The sequence below is a fragment of the Urocitellus parryii genome, chromosome 2 (assembly GCF_045843805.1).
Source record: "Urocitellus parryii isolate mUroPar1 chromosome 2, mUroPar1.hap1, whole genome shotgun sequence".
Classification (NCBI taxonomy): Eukaryota; Metazoa; Chordata; class Mammalia; order Rodentia; family Sciuridae; genus Urocitellus; species Urocitellus parryii.
Window position 1 is genome coordinate 40,535,521 of NC_135532.1, and position 20,111 is coordinate 40,555,631.

Below are 20,111 nucleotides of genomic sequence, written 5' to 3' on the forward strand. Positions count from 1 at the left end.
CTTAGCTCAAGTGTAGCTGGAAACATTAACAAACTAAAGGAAACTGTAATATAAAATAGGACAGTTCTTAGTGGGGAAGGAGTTACTATAAGGGAAAAAATACAAGCGACAAGGAGACCCGGTAGCAAGGAGTTAAGAATGGTGTGCATCTTGTAAACACTGAAGCAGCAGAGAAATGGGAGCTGGGGTTGCTGAAGGCCAAGCAGATGAGGTAGGCAGCAGCCTTCCAGGCAGAGAACTGCCTGCCCATAGACTGGAGCAGAGAGCAAAGGCACAGACAGTAAGCAGACTCCAGGCCAGAGGTGGCCGGTGCCCGGGCCTATCAGAAACAGCTTCAAGAAGCTCACTTTAGCAGTTTAATATTTTGCACAGTTAAAAAAAAAAAAAAAGAAGAAGAAGCTCACTGCAGTTTGGGTGAATGGACAGGCAGAAACCAACTGTATCTCTCAAAAGAAAAAAATGTAATGTAACAGCACAGGCTAAAATCTATTACATGCCTTAAAACAGATATTTAGAAAGAGTTTTAATGACAGTGGGAGAATATTTAGGTTTGCATAATAAATTTTATAAATTCCTAAAGAGTATACATCAGAGAGAAGATCGTAATCAAGAATAAATGTACAGAACATGTGAGTAGTGAAGAAGAAGGTTAATCATGACTATCTTTGAGCAGTAGGAAAAGGATGATTTCTTTTTCTTTTTTTCAATATTTATTTATTTACTTATTTTGCTGTGCTAGGGGTTGAACCCAGGGCTTTGTACATGCTAGGGAAATGTTCTCCTTCTGAGCTACATCCCTAGTGCACTCTTTTGTTTTTCTTTATTTTTTCTAATCAGGCATTATTTTTCTCAATTAAAAAATTTAATATCATAAAAAAGAAAAAACTGAAAAGATTTCTAAAGTACGGTATTGTTTGTCTGGAAAAATGAATAAAATAAACAAAGTGTATAGATTCGTGACTCCGAGTGTCCTCTGGCACCTTATCAAAGGATAGCTGTATGTTCCTGTTGGAGGCTGAGGACTCAGTGTCTTTTGCGTAATTGGGGAAACATAATAAAATGAGAACATGGTGCGTGGCTCAGGCAACTTATGGCTGTTTGAACCCCATCTGCAAAAGATACCAGAATGTCTCTTACTGGATCAAAGGGTGGAATTTACTATACTCCACTGAGGCTATTAGAGGCAGATTTGAAAGAAAAGCCAAATTGGTCTCCCCACAAGTCACACTTTTGAAAGAAAAAATGAATTCAATATTATAGAAAAGAAATTGACAGTTCAAATGGGATCATTGGCTCACTTTTCCTACTGCCAAGAGAAAACAAAGTAGGATTAATAATGCCATCATGAGACTTTCCTTGGCACAGGGATGGGGACAGGGCTTTTCATAAGCTTTCTCCCAATACACTGAATACATTGTACCTTGAGATTAGGAGCTAAGGATTCTTAGCATCTGCTCTCTATATAATCATGAGTGATAGTAATGGTTCACCTTTGTGTGCGTACCCTCTGTCGTATCTCATCTCACCAGAACAATGCCATGACAGAGAAGAGCAAACTGAGTTCAAGACAGAATATACAACTTGCCAAAGTCCTACCTATGACTGTCAGACACAGACCTAGAATTTTCTCCCAAACTTTACATTCTTAGCTCTAAACTCTGTTGCCTCCCCTAATGCAGCGCTGTGAAGAGAAATTCTTCTTTCTTCTCTGTCTGTCTAAGCTCTATGTGGGTTTCAAAAACAAGCTTATCCCGGGTTCCTTCCCTGGCACCTCAGCAACTATAGAAGAGACTGCAGTTCTCTCTGGCTCACGTGAGGACAAGGATCCCATGTCTCCCCCATAGGGGAGATGAGAAATTGGTCATTAATAATTTCCCACAGAATGCACATCTTTTCAGGACAACCCTAAAATCCCAATGATGAAAAAGGGGAAGAGATTTCATTTAGAAGGGAAGCCACTAACTGCAAGAGCTTTCTAAAAAGACCCTCACCGTTGGAATAAGGCTGTGTGAAAAATGAATCTTTACATTCTTCGAGTCTTGAAGTTAGCACCACGAGCAGTAATTTCTTTAAACTTGATGTCTGAAATAAAGTTTGTTTTTCCTTGCCATTTACATGTTTAGTTTTCAATGTCATCCCTTCCTAGTGAAATGCCGCTTCACTCAGACCCATTCCTTTGTTCTGGGCTTCTTATTGTCTGGGGCCCAACAGAAAGGATCTGAGTGGGGTCCCAGGGATCTCTCTGGCATCCTTAACCAGAAATACTGTCTAAAGAGTCTGCTTATGTCAGTCAGTGGTACTTACAACCGCCGGTGAGGGGACATGGATGCTCGCGACAGACCGTGGGCGAATGTGATTGACCAGGTGGCAGAGGACGACGCCATCCATGAGGGCCGCGCCCAGGTCTTCGTGCAGTGTGACCTTGAGCCGCATCTCAATGCTCTGTGGGGGAATCAGAAGGGAGCCGGTTACTATGGACACTGAGGCCACCGAGGGTAAAATACAGGGACAAGTATTCATGAACCAAGTCCCCAGTCTCTTAATGCAGACAAGGATTAAGAACACCTGGAAGATGCTGACATTATTTAAATATTTTCAAACAATATAAACAATCTCTTGGCATAAAAATAGAATTTAGTTGTGTCCAAAATTTCTAATTGAAATGACAGGAACAATGACATCACTTCTTGAGTTCAATGTTCCTCGGCCTCGGCTATGAAAACACAAAAACAGAATGAAGCGATAAATCAGAACCAAACCCAGGAGTGGTTCAGATCAGATCATCTGCAGGGGGTGGAAGAGGGATTCAGGATCGACTTGCTCTTAGATGATGCTTCAGTTGAGACATCAATTATTGTTTTTCAAAAAACAAAAACAGTTGTTCTTTATATCTTCTACTTCTTCGCCGAGATTTTCTAGTTCTTTGCTGAAGACTCAATTTTTTCCTTTCCTGCAATTATATTCATCATTGCTAAAGAAGTATTTTTATCATAGGTACTTTAAAATATTTGCCAGGTGAACTGGGGTTGTGGCTCAGGGGTACACCACTTGCCTAGCATGTGTGAGGCACTGGGTTCAATCCTCAGCACCACAGATAAATAAAATGAAGGTATTATGTCCACCTACAACAAAAAACAAACTTTTTTTGGGGGGGGTACTGGGATTAAATTCAGGGGCACTCAACTACTGAGCCATATCCCCAGTATTATTTTGAATTTTATTTAGAGACAGGGTCTCATTGAGTTGCTTAGCACCTCGCTTTTGCTGAGTCTGGCTTTGAACTCATGACCCTCCTGCCTCAGCCTACTGAGCTGCTGGGATTACAGGTGTGCGCCACCATACCCAGCTCAAAAAATATTTTTAAAAAATATGTATTTGCCAATTTCAACATCGCTGCCAGATCAGTGCTGTCATCTGTGTTCACTTTGGTATCTTCCTGTTCCTTGGTGGGGTGAGTGGTTTTCAGTTGGAATCTGGACATTTTTATACTATGTTATGTGAATCTGAATCCTATTCAAACCTCGGGTTGTTTTTTGAAAGCTGCCCTCGCAGAAGGGGGAACCTTCTAGTCTAGTTACTGCCAGGTGAATGTGGAAATCCAGGTTTTCTATTTGGTCTCAGTTGGCCAGGGGGTGGGGAAGGGTGGAAATCCAGACTCCCAGGTGGTCTCTGATGGCACTGTGGGAACAAGGAGGTTCCTTACTAGCAGCAGGGATCGCGGGTTGCCCACCGCCTTCTCTCTCAGCAGCCCAGAAGGGCAGGAGTCAACCCTCTTGATTAAGCAGTGAGGCTGGGACCATGGTTTCTTCCCTCTGGGGTTTAGCTGTCAGCAAATTTAGGGTCTAAAGGTTTTCTGTGCTGCTAGATTGCCCATTTCCTGATTGGCTAGGGGAAGTAGGCTTTTGTTGGGGTTTTTCCTTTTTCTTCCAAAATCTTCGCCTTTTAGAGTTTTTAACTCCTTCAGCTCTTTGCCTCTGAGATATTTGAGGCAAAAAGAAAACCCACGGGAGCTCACTTGTTTCTCAAGTCCCAAGGACCTCAGCCAGTCTCCCATCTTCTCTTAACCTTTCAGAGCATACCCAGATGTGCTTAGTGGGAGAAAGAGGAAAAGGTGTGTCTACTCCATCCTCTTGGGAGCAGAACTACAGAAATTCATTTTAAGACCTTGAATACAAGTTTCTGCTTTGCAACAGAAGCTCCTTTTAACTGGATAACTGTTCATGAATAGTTGGCTTAATTTGGTGATTTGCAATAAATAAAATCTTAAAAAACAGTGTGTATAACAGAGTTGTATAAATCTCTTTCCAAACTCCCCTGTGTGTAGACACCTAATATTTTCAGGCCCTCTTTCAGTCTCTAATTTCATATCACTAAATTAATAGAATCAATATGACCCAAGTTTAAGATAAAATGATAAGAAACTGCTCTTTGAGAGGCCCATGGTAGGTTCCTGATCTTATTTTTGCTTTAACTAGGAAGCTGACCTTCCAAATTTATAGCACATCCAAATACAATGGGCAAGTGACATCCAAACACTCTTATGCTTGTTAAATCAAACACAGTGACACTTAAAGTGGTGCCAAAAGAGTTTTTTCTTTTTTAATTCTTCCCCCTTGACTGCTTGCTAACCCATATGTGGAATACCATCTGCAATAACAAATGTGTTGACTTATCTTGGCTTGGGTTTTATTTATAGGATTTATTGCTCCTTTGTAGAATTCACTGCTGTCTGAAATTACATATTTATTTGTTTCCTTCTTATTTAGTATCTCTTCCCCAGGATGACAGGATTCATTAGAGCAGGGGCCTTATTTAGCTCTTTCTATACGTATGACCTAGATACATGGCCTGGTATAGACTGGTGGTCAGTAAACATTTGCTTGTGAAAGGAGATTTAACATAAAACCTGCATCTTCCAAGAAGCTTCTTAACCTCTCCTAGGTCATACTTCTCTTCAAATGTAATAAACTTATGCCGCAATTCATAAAGTGCTGCCTTTAATAACTAATACCAACTACTTCTCCCTCGGGGACTGTTTCATGGACTGCTATTTCACCTTCCATCTACAATCTTCCTAGGTACACATAAAGTCCCCGAGAATACACAAATATCTATGGAGTTCCCACCAGGAACCGGAAAATTACAACAAGGCACCAGACAGCTCTGGTCCCCGCCATCACCAAGCTTAAAATCCCCAAAGGCGCCCCATGCAAGACTTCATCTTTCAGAGGAATTCAAATGGTTTGCCTAGTACATGATTGATTTAAAGACTCTGACCAGTTTGGGGTACAAAATGAAGACCACTATAAACACCTTTAAATTCATAGAGTATTATTGTTAAGCAAACAAACAATGGAGTGTTATTTTAAAGTATACCATAATTAAAACAATGCTACATTTATATGTATGTATTAAGTATATCTACTTACAGAAAACCCCTCTAGGGGAGATCACAACTACTTATTGAATATACAAAAAAAAAAATTGAAACTCAGGATTGTTAAGTGATTTGCCCAATATCAAACTGAAGTCAGTAACTGATCTGGCTAGATTTAAAATTAGGATTTTTTTTCCGATATAAAATGCAGTTGGGTTCTGAAAATTATTATTTAGTTATACAATATTTCTTGGGTACCTCACGGAGTTGCTCCACCAGCTCTTTCTCTTCTCTCAGCTGTTCCATTTTCCTCCGAATTGTAAACTGTGGGTCTATAGATTCCAAATTTCTCTGAGGTCTTAGAAACACTACAACAGAAAGGGAAAAGATTGTTAGGCACTCTCTTGCTCAGGTTGCGATATAATATATACGTAAAATAATTTCTTTACTCATCCCAAATAACTAATTTTCCATGCACAGAAGTAAATTCCAAGTTTACAAGGGGAAAGCCTGATTCAAACAATCAAAAGGAGATTATATGTTAAATTACTCAGAGTTGAGTGAACTAAGAAGCTATGGCATTTGGTGATGTAAACTGGATCCAGGGAAGGGTTTGGGCTGTAGAGACCATTCCAGGCCACTTCTCAGACAGATGTTGTCTCTCTCATTTTCCCACTATCTTCATTCTAACTTTTAATTTACACTCAAAATGCTTTCATTAAATTCAAATAACTTATCTCAAATAAGAAGACTCTAGAATTGCTTTACATGCTAAAAATAAATGTAGGCTAATGTTTTTCTTGACATAATATTTTTAAAAACTTGGGTTAAGAAAGAAGTGATGACACACAGAATTACGTATTTGAGTGTGGAGTGGAAAACTTCTGCCTTCTATCATGTCCCAGACCAGTATCCAAAAAGCCAGCTCCTTGGAGATGAGCACAGACTACTTTTGGAAAGGCCAGTGGGATTAGAGGCAGCTTAAGAGATCACCATTGGCCTAGATCCTTAAAATTACAACCTCCAAGAATAATAACCAATAAGGATGTTTCCTCTGGAAGGAATTAAGTAGATATATAGTCTCTTGGGCTGGGGTGCAGCTCAGTGACCGAGGGCTTGCCTAGCATGCAAAAAGCCCAGGGCTCCATCCCCAGCACTGTAAAACAGTAACAAAAACACAAGCCCTAAATGAACTTTTTTAAAAATGACATCTTTTATAGATCAATCAAGAAGGTAAAAAATATTCTGTATGCGGAAGACTAATTATAACAATGTTTTAATTAATTTTGAATAATACAAAGCCTACAAGAAGACTTATATTTAAACTTTTCCTTCCTAAAGATGTTAATTCTAGGCTGTCAACTTTCCTTGTACACAAGAGGGAGCAAACTGTTGAGAGTTTGGCTCTTCCTGTCCCGTAGATTCTCAGACTAGGACAGTAGAAAAGAATCCTCTAGGAAATTTTGGGCAGAGAATTTCCATGTTAGAAATCAACAGAAGAAATCAATATGTAGAAGGTTGCACTGGCACACTGCAATTGCTCAGTGGATCCAATCACTAGAATTTAAATAATGCCAAATAAGAAGAGTATGCAACTTTTATCCTATACTGACAAATATTTTTTACAGGCCACTTTAATTTTGCTTCTTTCTTTCTTTCTTTCTTTTTTTTTTTCTTTTTGGAGATGGCTGGGGTCTTGCTGTGTTGTCCTCAAACTCCTGGGCTCCAGAGATCTTCCTCCTAAACATCTGAGACTGCAGATATGTGCCACCATGCCCTGCTCCTATGGCTATTTTAAATATTATTTCAATGTATTAAGTCTTTAAAAAATTACAGATATAATACACTGAATGAAAGGTCCTGAGTTCAACTCCAATAATTAAATATCCTGAGCTCACCCAACTACATCATTTTCATCTTAATTTTGGAGTTTTTTTTTTTCTAAATCAGTTCTACAATATCTGAATCTGTATTCTGATGCTCTAGGGAATGTTAGAAAGTTGACACATCTTCAATCCTTGACTCACAGTTAGGAAAAGAGGATGATCTCACAAGCATGAGGCCTTCCCCCTTTTGGAACCACAAGGAGGAGTCAGCCTGTGGCCTGGACCTCTGCTGGAAGCCACTCAAGGAAGTCACAGGCAAAGACAGTTAAAGGCATGTCACAGAAGGGCTGTCACCAAGTCCCACAAAAGCCAAAGCCCACAGGAAGTGAGACTAATTGCTAAAAAAATAAAGCTAAGACCAGAAAAAGAAGGACAGAGTAAGCAGGCAGGCAGGAAGGAAAAAATTCACAGAGCAAGGGGGAATGAGGGAAAGGCTGAAACATTCAGAAGCATGAAGAAAAGTGGAGAATGCATTAAGCTTGCCTATCTACCAAATCAAGTGACAGGAAAAAAAATCCTATCCACTCAAGTATAGCCACTGAAAGAGAAATATATTAAAATGTAAAATCTAGATATAATCCACATGTCCATCTGGTTGAGACCAAATTTAAGGAAAAAGTCTAGGAATGCAGGCTGAGGCTATAGCTCCACGTTAGAGTGCAGGCCTAAGGTGTGAATGAGGGAGGCTTTGGGTCCAATCCCTAGTGAGGCAGAAAGGAAAAAAAAAAGGGAAGCCCTGTGGGTAGAGTTGGGCAATACTCACATATGCCAGCAGGGGGCTCCATAACACCATTTAAACAATGTCATGTTTTCTTTGGAGGTTTCATTTTCCTTTGCCTTTTCTCTGGGGTAATCTTATCTAATACAGCATGCTTAATATTTTCAATATGTTTTTATTGGCAGATTTCATTATGAATATGAAACTATCAGGAAGTCAAATGAACCATGAGCTTTGGTTTAGCAGCACACAATTCAAACATCTCTGCCTTACTGGAGCCCTGTGTGAGATCAGGACAATGCAGTATCTGGGTTTTAACTTCCTGGCCTTACTTTTCATTTTAAATTCTTGTGCATCTTAAAAGCACGACAAGCACACTTGGGTGTTTGCTCTATGAAGGTTCAGCAATTGAAATGAAAAAGAAAAACATTTCAACTGTAGTTTTTAAAACAAACACTTTGAGTAAGCATAAACTTATTGGAAATCATGACTACACTACTACTGTTGGTTTTCTAAGTGTATTGATTACCATGGAAGATGCGAGATTTTAAAGCAAACTCTTTAGGCTCATAATAAATCTGCCAGTTTCTTTTGCAAGTTGACAGAATAATTTTACTGGAAGCATTAAGATGGTTCTAGTTTTATATGTGTGTGTATGTGTGTGTGTGTGTGTGTGTGTGAGTTGTAGTTGGACACAACACCTTTTATTTATTTATTTATTTATCTATCTGTTTGTTTATTTATTTATTTTTATGTAGTGCTGAGGATTGAACCCTGCACATGCTAGGTGAGTGCTTTACTTCTGAGCCACAACTCCAGCCCCTCCAATTATATTCTTTATGGTACTTCTCCCCCTGCCACACACCCTTCTTTCAAGTACTTAAATAAGTAATACAGCCAGTGACCAGTCTGGGTCAAGACTTCAGGACATTGATCTGTGTAATAATTATTCTGTTTTTGGTTAATTCTATATAATTAAATTTAACTTGAGATTACAAGACAATGTTAAAAAGTAGCCCCAAGTTGGGCATGATGGCACACACCTGTAATCAGTGGCTTAGGAGGCTAAAACAGGAGGATCACAAGTTTAAGCCAGCCTCAGCAACTTAGCAAGACCTCAACAACTTAGTGAAACTCTGTCTCAAAATAAAAAATAAAAAGGACTGAGGATGTGGCTCAGTGGTTAAGTGCCCCTGGGTTCAATCCCTGGTACTCACCCTGCAAAAAGCCCCATATTTGCACCTGCTTTTTACACTAAATCAAATAGCCACCCTGAATATTTAAACATAAATAAGAAAAAAAATAAGCAATCAATGGGGGGAAAATGAGTTCTTCTTAACTGTTTAATTATTATATGTCAAACTGATAATATTTAAAACATGAAAAAGAAGATCAGTTCATATATGTAATTTATTTAGCAGAAGAGATAAATTTCTAAGCATGGACCTGGAGGAAATGATGAGTGTCCTTATGAAGAGTATCAAATCCATTCACTAGTTTTTCTCTACCTTTCCTTCACTCTCCACTATCTTCATCCCTGGGTTGAGATTAAATTGCTGTCACTTATGAACATATAAAATTCTTTCTCTGGATCTCTTTCATGGCATTCAACACTTTCTGCATAACGGAATAAATGTATTTCTCTCCATTTTTATAACATAAGAGCATATGTTTGTTTCCAATTTGTACCCTTCAACCAGACCCCCAAGATAGTGAGTTGAGCAGCAATGTTTGTTAAACAAATAAATGAAACAAGTGTTTCAAAACCCCTCTCATTCCAAGATCAGCCTATTTGAAGACCATCTTTGCCAGAAATTATCTTGTTCTGATAATCAGTCACCTGAATTTTCCTCTTTTGAAAAATATCCTAACCTCAAGTTTCCAGGTCTAAATCTTAATGCACTCTGTTCTGTGAGAGCTTTCTGGAGCTATCCATCATGAGCATCATGCCTAGCGTATAGTAGGCACTCAGTGATATTTAAGGATGTGCATAAGAAACCATTTCTTTAATTGTTGTGAGAATATCTTTCAGTTAAGCAAAGAAAAAAGGCTCACTGCTCTAAAGCTTGTACTTTTATCATTTAATTATCGCATGAAATGTACTTTTTGTACAAAAATTATTAGTCCATGTTTTTAACCCTTATTACCTAAACCTAACAAGAGGAGACTTCTTCTTCACAGAAGTTAAGAACCTGGACTAGAGGAATGTCTAAGGTATACAAGTTCAAGGGCAGCAATACATCAACTTTGACAAAATGTCATGAGCTTTAGATTTAGGCTACTATGGGTTAGAAATCCGACCAGCTCATTCATTCATTTCCTTCTTGTACTCAAAGTGAATTAGACATATTCTTTGCCCTTGAAATGCTCAAATGTCCTCTTCATGGTTTTGGCCATTTCAAACTTATTTGTATCAAATATCACAGAAAAACCAGTTAAAAAAAATCAGAGGTTTTTTTGTTTTGTTTTGTTTTGTTTTGTTTTTAAAGAGAGATTAGATTCAACACTACACCAAGTAAATTAGCATCTTTGAGTCTGGGGCCAAAGCAATTCTTATATGAAGGCAGAGTTGAGAACTGTGGGAAAACTTTGCATCCTCTTTCCTCATTTCTGGAATGGAGAGAATAATATCTTAGTGCAAGATGATCATAAAAAAATATGGAGAATGTCTGTTAACTGGCCCACAAGGGAATTGTCTGCTCATTCATTCCCAGGTGATCACTTAAAAGATCAATTTTAAATGAGTATAAATTAGTACCCATCAATTTGCTTTACATGAAAAAGCAAGAGTATTTCAAAAGAAGTTTAAAACTTTACAAAGTGAAGGAGGGAAAAAAAAAAGATGGCGTCCTAAGAGGGCATAAGGGCAAGAAGTATGTTTTCAGGTTAAGGACAAATTGAGATACAGCTGCCCATCTAGAGCCAGAGGTGGGTAGACCTACTTTCTTCATTATCCCTTAGGAGGCAGAATTTTGGGGGTGATGGGACTTCAAACTCCAGGCATCTTCATTTTTAAAAAATTCTCTACGAAGAATATATGAAGAGAAAATGGTGAATTTAAAATGAAATCCATTTGGAGTGAAATATTGGCAAGAATTTAAATAAAGGAGGAATTTTTATATAAAGCAAGGCAGTGAACAGGTATAGAAACTCCAAGTTTGCCAAAATTAATAACTAAAGGTTATATTATGTTAGGATGAGTTGGCAATAAGATGCCACTTATTGACAATGGCTGATAGCTTACTACAGGGAGACTATGAGGACACAAACGACGTGGTAATCAGCTCTGAAATGCCAAGAGAAGGCTGCTGAATAGAATATTCTGCTTTAGAGGAAGCATCAAGAACAATGTAAAAACTATTCCTCCTGCAGCAGTAGCTCATCTACTGGTGTCACAGTGCAGCTTCTTTAATTTGAAACACATTCGAATCACAAGGCCAAGTGGAGCGAAAAGAGAACAAAGATGTACATGAAAGATCAGATCTGGAAACCTGCAGAAGTAATTCTGCACAAAGAATCTTTCACATCTCTTGCCTGAGTCATATTAGAGACCAATTACGAATAAAGATGGCAACCCCCAAACATCTGACATAATTGACGGAGTCAGATGAACGCTGAACACGATCGTTTCATTATTATTGTGGTACAGTATGACAGGAACACACAAATCCCTGGAATTTGCACTCAGAGTAAAAATACCAAATAATGAATGCAAGGTTGTTTTGATGGTTGTGAGAAAGATTTTCACAATGACTATTTGCTATGGAAATCTCAAAACTTTTAATAAAAAGAAGACAGTTTGGCTTAGTACCTCAATAAACATCTGCAGAATGAATGGAGACTTGCCTGAGAGGAGGCTTTCAAGAATCAGGGGCTCTGAGCTGGGAGTCGTAGCTCACACCTGTGATCCCAGCAGCTTAAAACGCTGAGGCAGCAGGCAAGTTCAAAGTCAGCCTCAGTGAAAAAGTGAGGCACTAAGCAACTCAATGAGACCCTGTCTCTAAATAAAATACAAAATAGGGCTGGGGATGTGGCTCAGTGGTAGAGTGCCCCCGAGTTCAGTTCCTGGTAGCCCTCTGCCAAAGAAAAAGAATTAGGATGTGGCCACACTGGCACTTCTACCTAACAGTGTGGATCAAACAATTCATCTGGCCTCTCTGATTTTAGGTATTTCATCTGCGAGGACAGAAGTTCTACTGCTACGTAAATTCCTAATTATTTCTCAGCTTTAAAAAAATAAAGTCTTTTGGTTTCAGATACCATTCCTAAGGAAATACCAAATCACACATCAATCTTACATACTAGAACTTTATTTCTTTGAAACAACATCATACCCATAAATAGCCATGCTTTCTGAAAAATGCCTCCCTTCTGTTTTTTTTTTATTATTATTTTTAAGTAAAGGAAAGCTTATCTAGAAAGTTTCCATTCAGTAATCATCAACTTCCAGAATTTAAATCAGGATGGACTTTTTATTTCATGATTTTTAAAATCACACTTATTTTCAGTTAACAATCTTTGACATCTATGAAATGTTAATATTCCTTTTATAACTAAACTGCCAGAGTGTACACTCTCCTTCTGCATAAGGAAGTTGTAAAAGCATTTTTGAATCTTAACCAGAAATCACAGTAAGTGTTTTAAATACATATTTTCCATGTGTTACATATAACATACTTAGATTAAAAAAATATGTACTATCAGAATATATATCCCCCATTGGGTTTGCAGAGTGATCATATCTCACGTCTCACTGGCTTCGCTAGAAATCATGCTATTTCACTTAACATTCCTTCTATCACTTTGTATTTTGAAATGAAACGCATAAGATCTGAACTAATATTAGACTAGAATGGAGATTCAGACCGATGTGGTCTGTAGATCTAAATGCTTATATGTGTTTTATTTGTCTCTCCTAGATGATTTAATGACACAAAATTAAGATAGTCACATTATTCCTGATGGCCTCAGTATTCTATCAATACACATGATTCCCAGACCAACTTCCTATTCTTGAATATAATTCAAATGAAATACTCAAGAAGGCAAGTGATTTCTGTTCATTTTTAGAAATTTCTCAACATTAACATTGTTGCCCAGTGCAATGCTCTAGGATTAGCCATGGTGCATTTTTATTACCTTAAAAACACATGTGGTAAGCATAGATATAAAAAGTCAAATTCTAAGCATTAGGTGCAGGAGTGAGCAGAGATAACACAAATGTGCAAACCCCAAATCTTCGCAAACAAACCCCAAACCCCAAGCAGAATAGGTGGAGAAGAAAGTACTTTAAAATCCTCCCCAAATTCAGGATGCGTAAGATAATTAAACCGCAGTTGGACCAACTGCTGGAAAACAATTCACAATTCGCATGCACTTTTCTGGACCTCACCTCCCTGGCTGGCTTGGGATTCCTTGCATCAAGCATGCAGGTGAATGCAACCCTCTCTCCAGACTCCCATAAAGGGAGGTTCACTACATTCACTGACTTATTCACGAGAATATTGAAGAAGAGGTACAAAGCCACCTACCATTGTCACTGTCTCCTTCAGAAGGAACACTGTAGCTAGAGTTGTCCCATGTTTGTGCCTGTGTAAGTTTGTTGAAGGAGATAGGAGGGAGAATGAGGGCTGGGTCTGCAGGAGGGCGAGAGCCAGGCCGCGTGTAGTTGCACAAGGACCAGGCAAAACCAAAAGGGCCGCAGCGTTTCACGAATGGCATAAGGTTTCGTATGGAAATGAAGTGGATTTCATTTACATGGGATTTATTTGCAAATGTACAATATAGGAGGAGAATGAAAGATGGCGCATGGAATAAAAAGAATGATAAAAACTGAGTGTTAGTACTCATCGGTCACACATTTTGCATGCAGTTAATATTGTTAATTTAACAGTTCCGCAAGCCCGCAGACTTAGAGTACTAATGGGTTGTTTCAGGAGAAAGGAAGAGCACCAGGAGGTTATGCAGATTAATAAGCAAATGCCCTACTAGATACCTTTTTCAAGACTCTCTAAACAACTAACAATCACAATCGTAGCAAACTAATTACATGATTCACACACAAAAATTTGGCCAAATGGGACAAAACTTAATATAAAAAAATATCTATCAGAAATAAAATTATTATAGAATCACTATTTACTATGAGTGGAATTTGTTCCCAAGGCAATGTAGAATTTCCTTCTAAGACATCTGTGAGTTTACTAGAAGACTTTGCTGAAAGCTGAATCTACCCATTTCTTCCTCTTGATGTACCTTTCAATACAGTTTTCAATATTGGCCAGAAAATAATAACAACAACAAACAAATTTTGGATACCAATAGAGTCTATTTAACAATACACTAACAAACAGATGCCAATTATTGTTTCGAGAACTTCTGAGTTGGTCATTTATGAAATGATAACCCGTCATCATATTATGATATAACAACAATGATGTTTTTGCAATAAATATCCATACAGTAATGGATTTACTTATTTAGGATATATTTATTTAGGATATTTATATTTAGGAAGTATCCATATAATTTTTATTCAATCATAAAGCAGAGCTAGTAAAATTAATGGGCATAGTTCTAGGAATAAATTTTGGGGTATGTGCACTATCTTCCTTTAAGAGGAAAACAGAAGAGAAAAAAATGTTTCTTTTGAAGAAAAATCAATTTATTTTAACAGTCATTATTCTTATTCCAACTTCTTCACTTGAGCAGTTTGTTTTTATTTATACCACAGAAATCACACAAATCTACATAATGAATTACAAAATAAAAAGCTTTCAAAAGCCACTCAATCGAAAACAGTTCCTATCTCTTGCAATCATATGATCTCCAATTATTACTACTTCAATTATTATTACTGCATACAGTATGAAAAATGCATACTGTAACGTTTAAAAATTACTATATAAAATTTTAAAATCTCAATACATACTGCCAGTTTTATAAAGTTCCAATATGTCACTTGATGTCCCTGAAGGTAAATCAACAATTATTTACAGCAACCAAACTCCACAAAACTTTCAACAACTAGAACAATTTCCACACTGGCTCGTCAAGCTTTCCAAGGCTGGAAGCTTGGAGAGGAAATGATCTTTCTTTTCTGCTATTCAAAATAAATACTTCATTTATTTTTCACCACTGCAAAGAATCTGAAATGTTTTACAATACAATCATGATGGAACCCGTAACTACAGTAAGTTAGGTGGGACTCTGCAGGAGGAATAAAAAAAAAAGTCACTGAAACAAGTTTACAGCTAAATTGCAAGACGACACAATCAACAGAATATGGCTCTTTGGACATCTATGCAGGTTTTGGTTTGCCTGATTACGAAATAAGTTAAAATTGTGTAAACTGAGTCCACAATCCAATATGAGGTCCTCAGTCTGTGGAGACAGATCTCCTAATGATCTTTACACAGGGGAGGTGTGCCCAGACTCACCCCCACACCTCCCAGGACCCACCTGAGAACATGGAAGTGGAAGCACAGTCTCTATCTAGTCACCCATGCTTAGTTCTACACGTGATGGGGGTGGCCATTGGGCTCCTCACAAAACACCCATGAGGGTCGGGTGTAGCTCAGTGGTACAAAGAGGGCCTAGCATGCACAAGGGTCTGGGTTCCATCACCAGCATCACAACAAAAACAAAAATAATCAAATACCCACTGACTCTTGCCACATTCTAGCATTTTCCTAAATGGGCTTTTTTTTTTTTTTCTTAAAGCCCTTTTAAATTGCCAGGAAATCATTGCACCTGGCCAGATGTTGCCCATCAATCAACTTGCTCCAAGAACAAAAACATTTCCTTTATTAATGAATCATCTTTGTTTGTTCTTTTTCAAGCTAGACAGATGCATAACCTCTACTGTTGGAAAAGGCTTTAGTGGGAAATGCAAGAACACAAGAGTTCTTTACCAGCTTTTGCTTAAAAATATCCTAGTCCTTTACTAGCACTTGCTTAAAAGCATTAGTAATGAGTATTCTAAATATAAAAAGAATCAAAAAGCAATCAATCAAACAAACAAAGAAGGGCTTTAAAAAAGGAAGATAGCAGCACCATAGCTTGAAATGAATTTTTTAAAAAATCAGGAAAAAAAATGTATTTTTCTGTTTAGAAACCTTCTTTTTTTAAAATCAATAGTTATTTGGCATGTCATATAATTTGCTTTTGTGAACATACAGATAACAAATTAAAATAAAATCGGTCAAAGAGCAGAATGCTTTCCAAAAGATTTTTTTTTTTCCCTGACTCCTGATCCCTCAGGCAAGCCTGTCACATGAGTAAATATATAAACCTTCCCAGGCTCAGAAAGCAACAAAGGGCATCTCAGAAAGGAGTTTCTCAACCAGAGGCTGCTCTGGAACTCAACAGAGCACCAGGAACCCCTGGGGAAAGGTCTCATTTTATCTTCCTTGGGCAAAAAAAGTTCAACAGAAATTTCTTCCCTGCTTCAATGTTGCCACCACTGCCCCTAGCAGGAGCTTAATAGCTGATTTATTAAAAACCTTCCCAAAGTGAAGCAAGGCTCTGATGCCACAATCCCCACTCCCCAGAATGGATGACATTCACATTATAATCACGTAAACTTTAAAAGGCTAGAGGGAAACCACAGAGTTATTTAGTCTAAGAAGGGACTGAGGTTTTAATTTACCTGATCGAGGCTTCAGGCCAAACGGAGCTGTGCTGTTTGTGGTAGGAGAGCCAGAGGCAGAGTCCTCTCTCATCTGTGGAGTCAGAAGGAAAGAAAGTGAGGGAAAAAATTGAATTAGAACTATGGCTGGCTTTTCTATGATCAAGGATTATTACAAAACCACCTCCTGTCTGCATTTGCTACTGGGATATCAAGTATTAGCTGAAAAATCAAATGATTTAAGTGACATTATCAATAGAATGTTGCTACATGACCCATTGTTGTTTTTTTTTATTTGTTCGTTATAAATATATTTTATAATCAGGTGAAACTGTCCATGCATTTTCTCCTCCAACACAGTTGTGGGTGTACATGCATGAGTATACTCCTACACCCCAAGGAGGGCATAGCTAAGGAAGACTCTCCTGGCACAATGAGATAGAAAAACAGATAACACGAAGCAGATCAAGGCACTACGCGCTGAATCACCACGGGAGGACCAGACTTTCTAAATGATGCCTATTTGAGCAATTTTCATTGTTTTCTACAAAGATGTTCCCATATTTGGTTTTCAAAGTATCTCATAAAAATTAATCTTGAATTATGAAGAGGCCCAAATAAGGCAATCATTGCTACTGAGAATGAGTGAGAGCTAATGAGTGTCCCCCAGAAACTCTTGAGTTAAATCAGTAACCGCAGTGTCAGATCATATATTTCTGAAACAGGTATTCCAATGCAGTCTTCATGGAACACCTTGGCTTCCACTGATCTGCAGAAAACTTACCTCATTTGGAGAATACTGGCTCCCATTACTCTGTAATGTTAGATCATGTTGCACCTTAAGGAAGAGGGAAAAAAAAATGCATAGTATGTTCCATTAGACTGTAAAACTGACAAGGCAAGAAGTGTGCCTTATTTTCATCCTATTCCTGGCACAGAAGCACACAATAAATATGCAGTGAATTAACTGGTATATTAAAGAACTAAGGAGGTCATACTTACATTTTCTAAAACTATGCATCTGTATTCATAGCTGTGATACATGTGAAGTATCCGCAATTTAAGATAAGGCTTTTCCAGCATAAAAAGCTCATTCCCAAGTGTCTGTGGACATTGGCTTCCCTTGGTAGGTTGGTTATCCACCTGTCCAGGTAACCACACCCATTTTAACTGTGGGTTTTTAGAAATGGTTGGTCCAAGGCAATAGTTCAAAAATATGTAAAATCACATGGGGATCTTTTAATAATTACGCATGCTTGGACCCCAAATTACCTGGGCAAAACTCTTGTAGGAAGTTCAATATCAGTTTGCCTTGGCAACCACTGGTGCAGTGTATGGGATTTACAATTGGCTGTGGTTTCCATCACTGAGAATGCAGGAGCAGTTTGAGAAAGCTATTCTATGTAGCCATTAGAGAATGGCATGCTTATAGCAGGGAGGTGAAAGCTAAATGCTGGAAGAAGGGTGAGGGACTTGGGGCATTATTATTTATGGGATGCTTAAGGGTGGCCAGATGCTCCACAGGTAGACAGCATGGAAGGAAAGAAACAGTAGCTAAGGATGGAATCCTAGAAAGGGACACATAGAGACCAGGATGCCACAAAGGGGACACTCTAGCTTATTATTTTCCCAGATCTGCCTTCTTTATATGATGATCCAGACCCCACTGGTACACCCTAATAAAAAAATTTGGTGCTAACATAAACATCTTTATATATGACAGCAAATTAAATTTAAGATGCCCATCCCTAATCATGTTGAAGAGTACTATTTAAAAATATTCCCAACTTTTGACATAAATCCAAGGAAAAATATTTTTAGAATAAAAGGTCAATAATGTACTTATCCAATTGATAAGCTTTATTTGAACTGCTAATAAGTGACTTTAAATTTGATCATTTTATCTTCCCATAAGCAACTCCTTCCTTTAATTGTTCCTGTTGTCCCTCTCAGTACCTACCCCATTCAATATGATTTATGCATGAACAGGTGATTTACGTTTCTTCCTGAATGGAGGACAGTGCTACCCAAACTTGATGTAGATCTTCTAAATATGTTCAAGGTCAGATAATGAGTCAGGTCACTGAACGCAAAGTACTCTATAATCTTGGCCTCCCTGTTCCATTCAATTCACCCTTGGCACTGAATTCAACACAGCCCTACTGAATGACACAAAGCACAGTCTCCTGGCTACAGGTGCAGTTTCAAAACAGTCCAAAAGGTGCAGTTCACTTCCCTGGCCTTAATCTCCTGGTCCCTTCCCCAGTCTCACAGAGCATTAAAAAAACACTCTCAGGATGGCAGACTATCTCACGTTCTACTTTGAATTTTTTTCAATATCTAAATCTTCTCCCTTTGCAATTTTTAAAACTCTTCAAAACTGAGGGCAACTTCCTGTCTTCCACATTCCAATCTCCTCCCCCAAAACAAGCTGACCCCAGCTGGATACTCAACAAATGTTGTTAAATCAACGCAATCCATCTGCAGGATGCTGCTGTCTTCTTGAATGAGAAGAAAGAGTGGTGTAAAAACCACCAAATCACACATGAGGGTCACATTTAAGTTCTGCATGACTGTCACCACCCTTGAGAATTCACCACTTTCTTTTCTTTTCCTTCTTCTCATGATGTCCTTTTTCTACCAGAGCCAGCTATCCCCACTTCTTTTTTTAAACTTATGGGGGTATGTTTGTCAAGGACAGAGAGTTGCCCCAGGAAGACAGGGAATAAAATTATGTTACACCAAATATAACTCCTAGATTCAACCAAAGAAGAAAAACATATTAAAATACCATAAAACATTATAGTTTGAATAGAGATGAAGTACAGCTATCTTTTTTCCTAATACTTTTGTGTCTTTCTGGTACCTCTAAAATCCTGGACACAGGTATGTTCCTTTTTTAAAAAAAAAAAAAATCTTTAGGACTGAAAGTTGAAGAACATTTTAGGGAGCAGGCCCAAATAATTGCCAAGGTAGGTTGGACCTGGCTCGTTCTGTGTGTTCAGAATGCTAACACAATCTGTCTGGCCAGAGCAGAAAATTCACTCTGGAGAAAAGTGCAGTGACTTGCTTAAAGACCCTCAGGGTCCCGGCATGGGCCTTGTGTAGGGCTGCAGCTTGAGGTCCCCTGATTTAATAGCTGATAGAAGAAACAACTAGTTATTAAAGGCTGCTGGGGTGACTGCGCTTCTTGAATGATTGACACATGACTTGGAAGTCAAATTTCCCTCCTGAAGGGGACATGGTTTTTCTACATAATGTAATGAGGGCAAACATGGGTAAACTTAAAGAAAACCCATGAAGCTTTAAAAGCCTGCAGAAAAGTGTCAGATCAGCTTCAATGTACACAAGCACAAAGATGTGTCATCAGAGTAACACAATATTTAGTATTCCTTAAATGATGGGGTGTTTCAGCTACTGCATCTAGGGTCTCTACATCAAATGAGCAGGATGTTGAAGTTCTGCAGACCAAAGCCACTTCTTTGTTGGAGGGGAGAGGGT

The 20,111-nt window shown here is 38.3% G+C and overlaps 1 protein-coding gene across 1 annotated transcript in view; it reads right to left on the reverse strand.

The window, feature by feature from the left end:
• Positions 1-20,111, reverse strand: part of Lrch1 (leucine rich repeats and calponin homology domain containing 1) — a 188,347-nt gene that overhangs the window by 19,574 nt on the left and 148,662 nt on the right. The window contains exons 14-17 of the mRNA XM_026393702.2: positions 17,395-17,448; positions 16,632-16,704; positions 5,636-5,745; positions 2,305-2,442 (exon numbers count right to left, since the gene is read on the reverse strand). Of these exons, the coding sequence (XP_026249487.2) occupies positions 2,305-2,442; positions 5,636-5,745; positions 16,632-16,704; positions 17,395-17,448 (375 nt within the window). The remainder of the gene's footprint in view (positions 1-2,304; positions 2,443-5,635; positions 5,746-16,631; positions 16,705-17,394; positions 17,449-20,111) is intronic.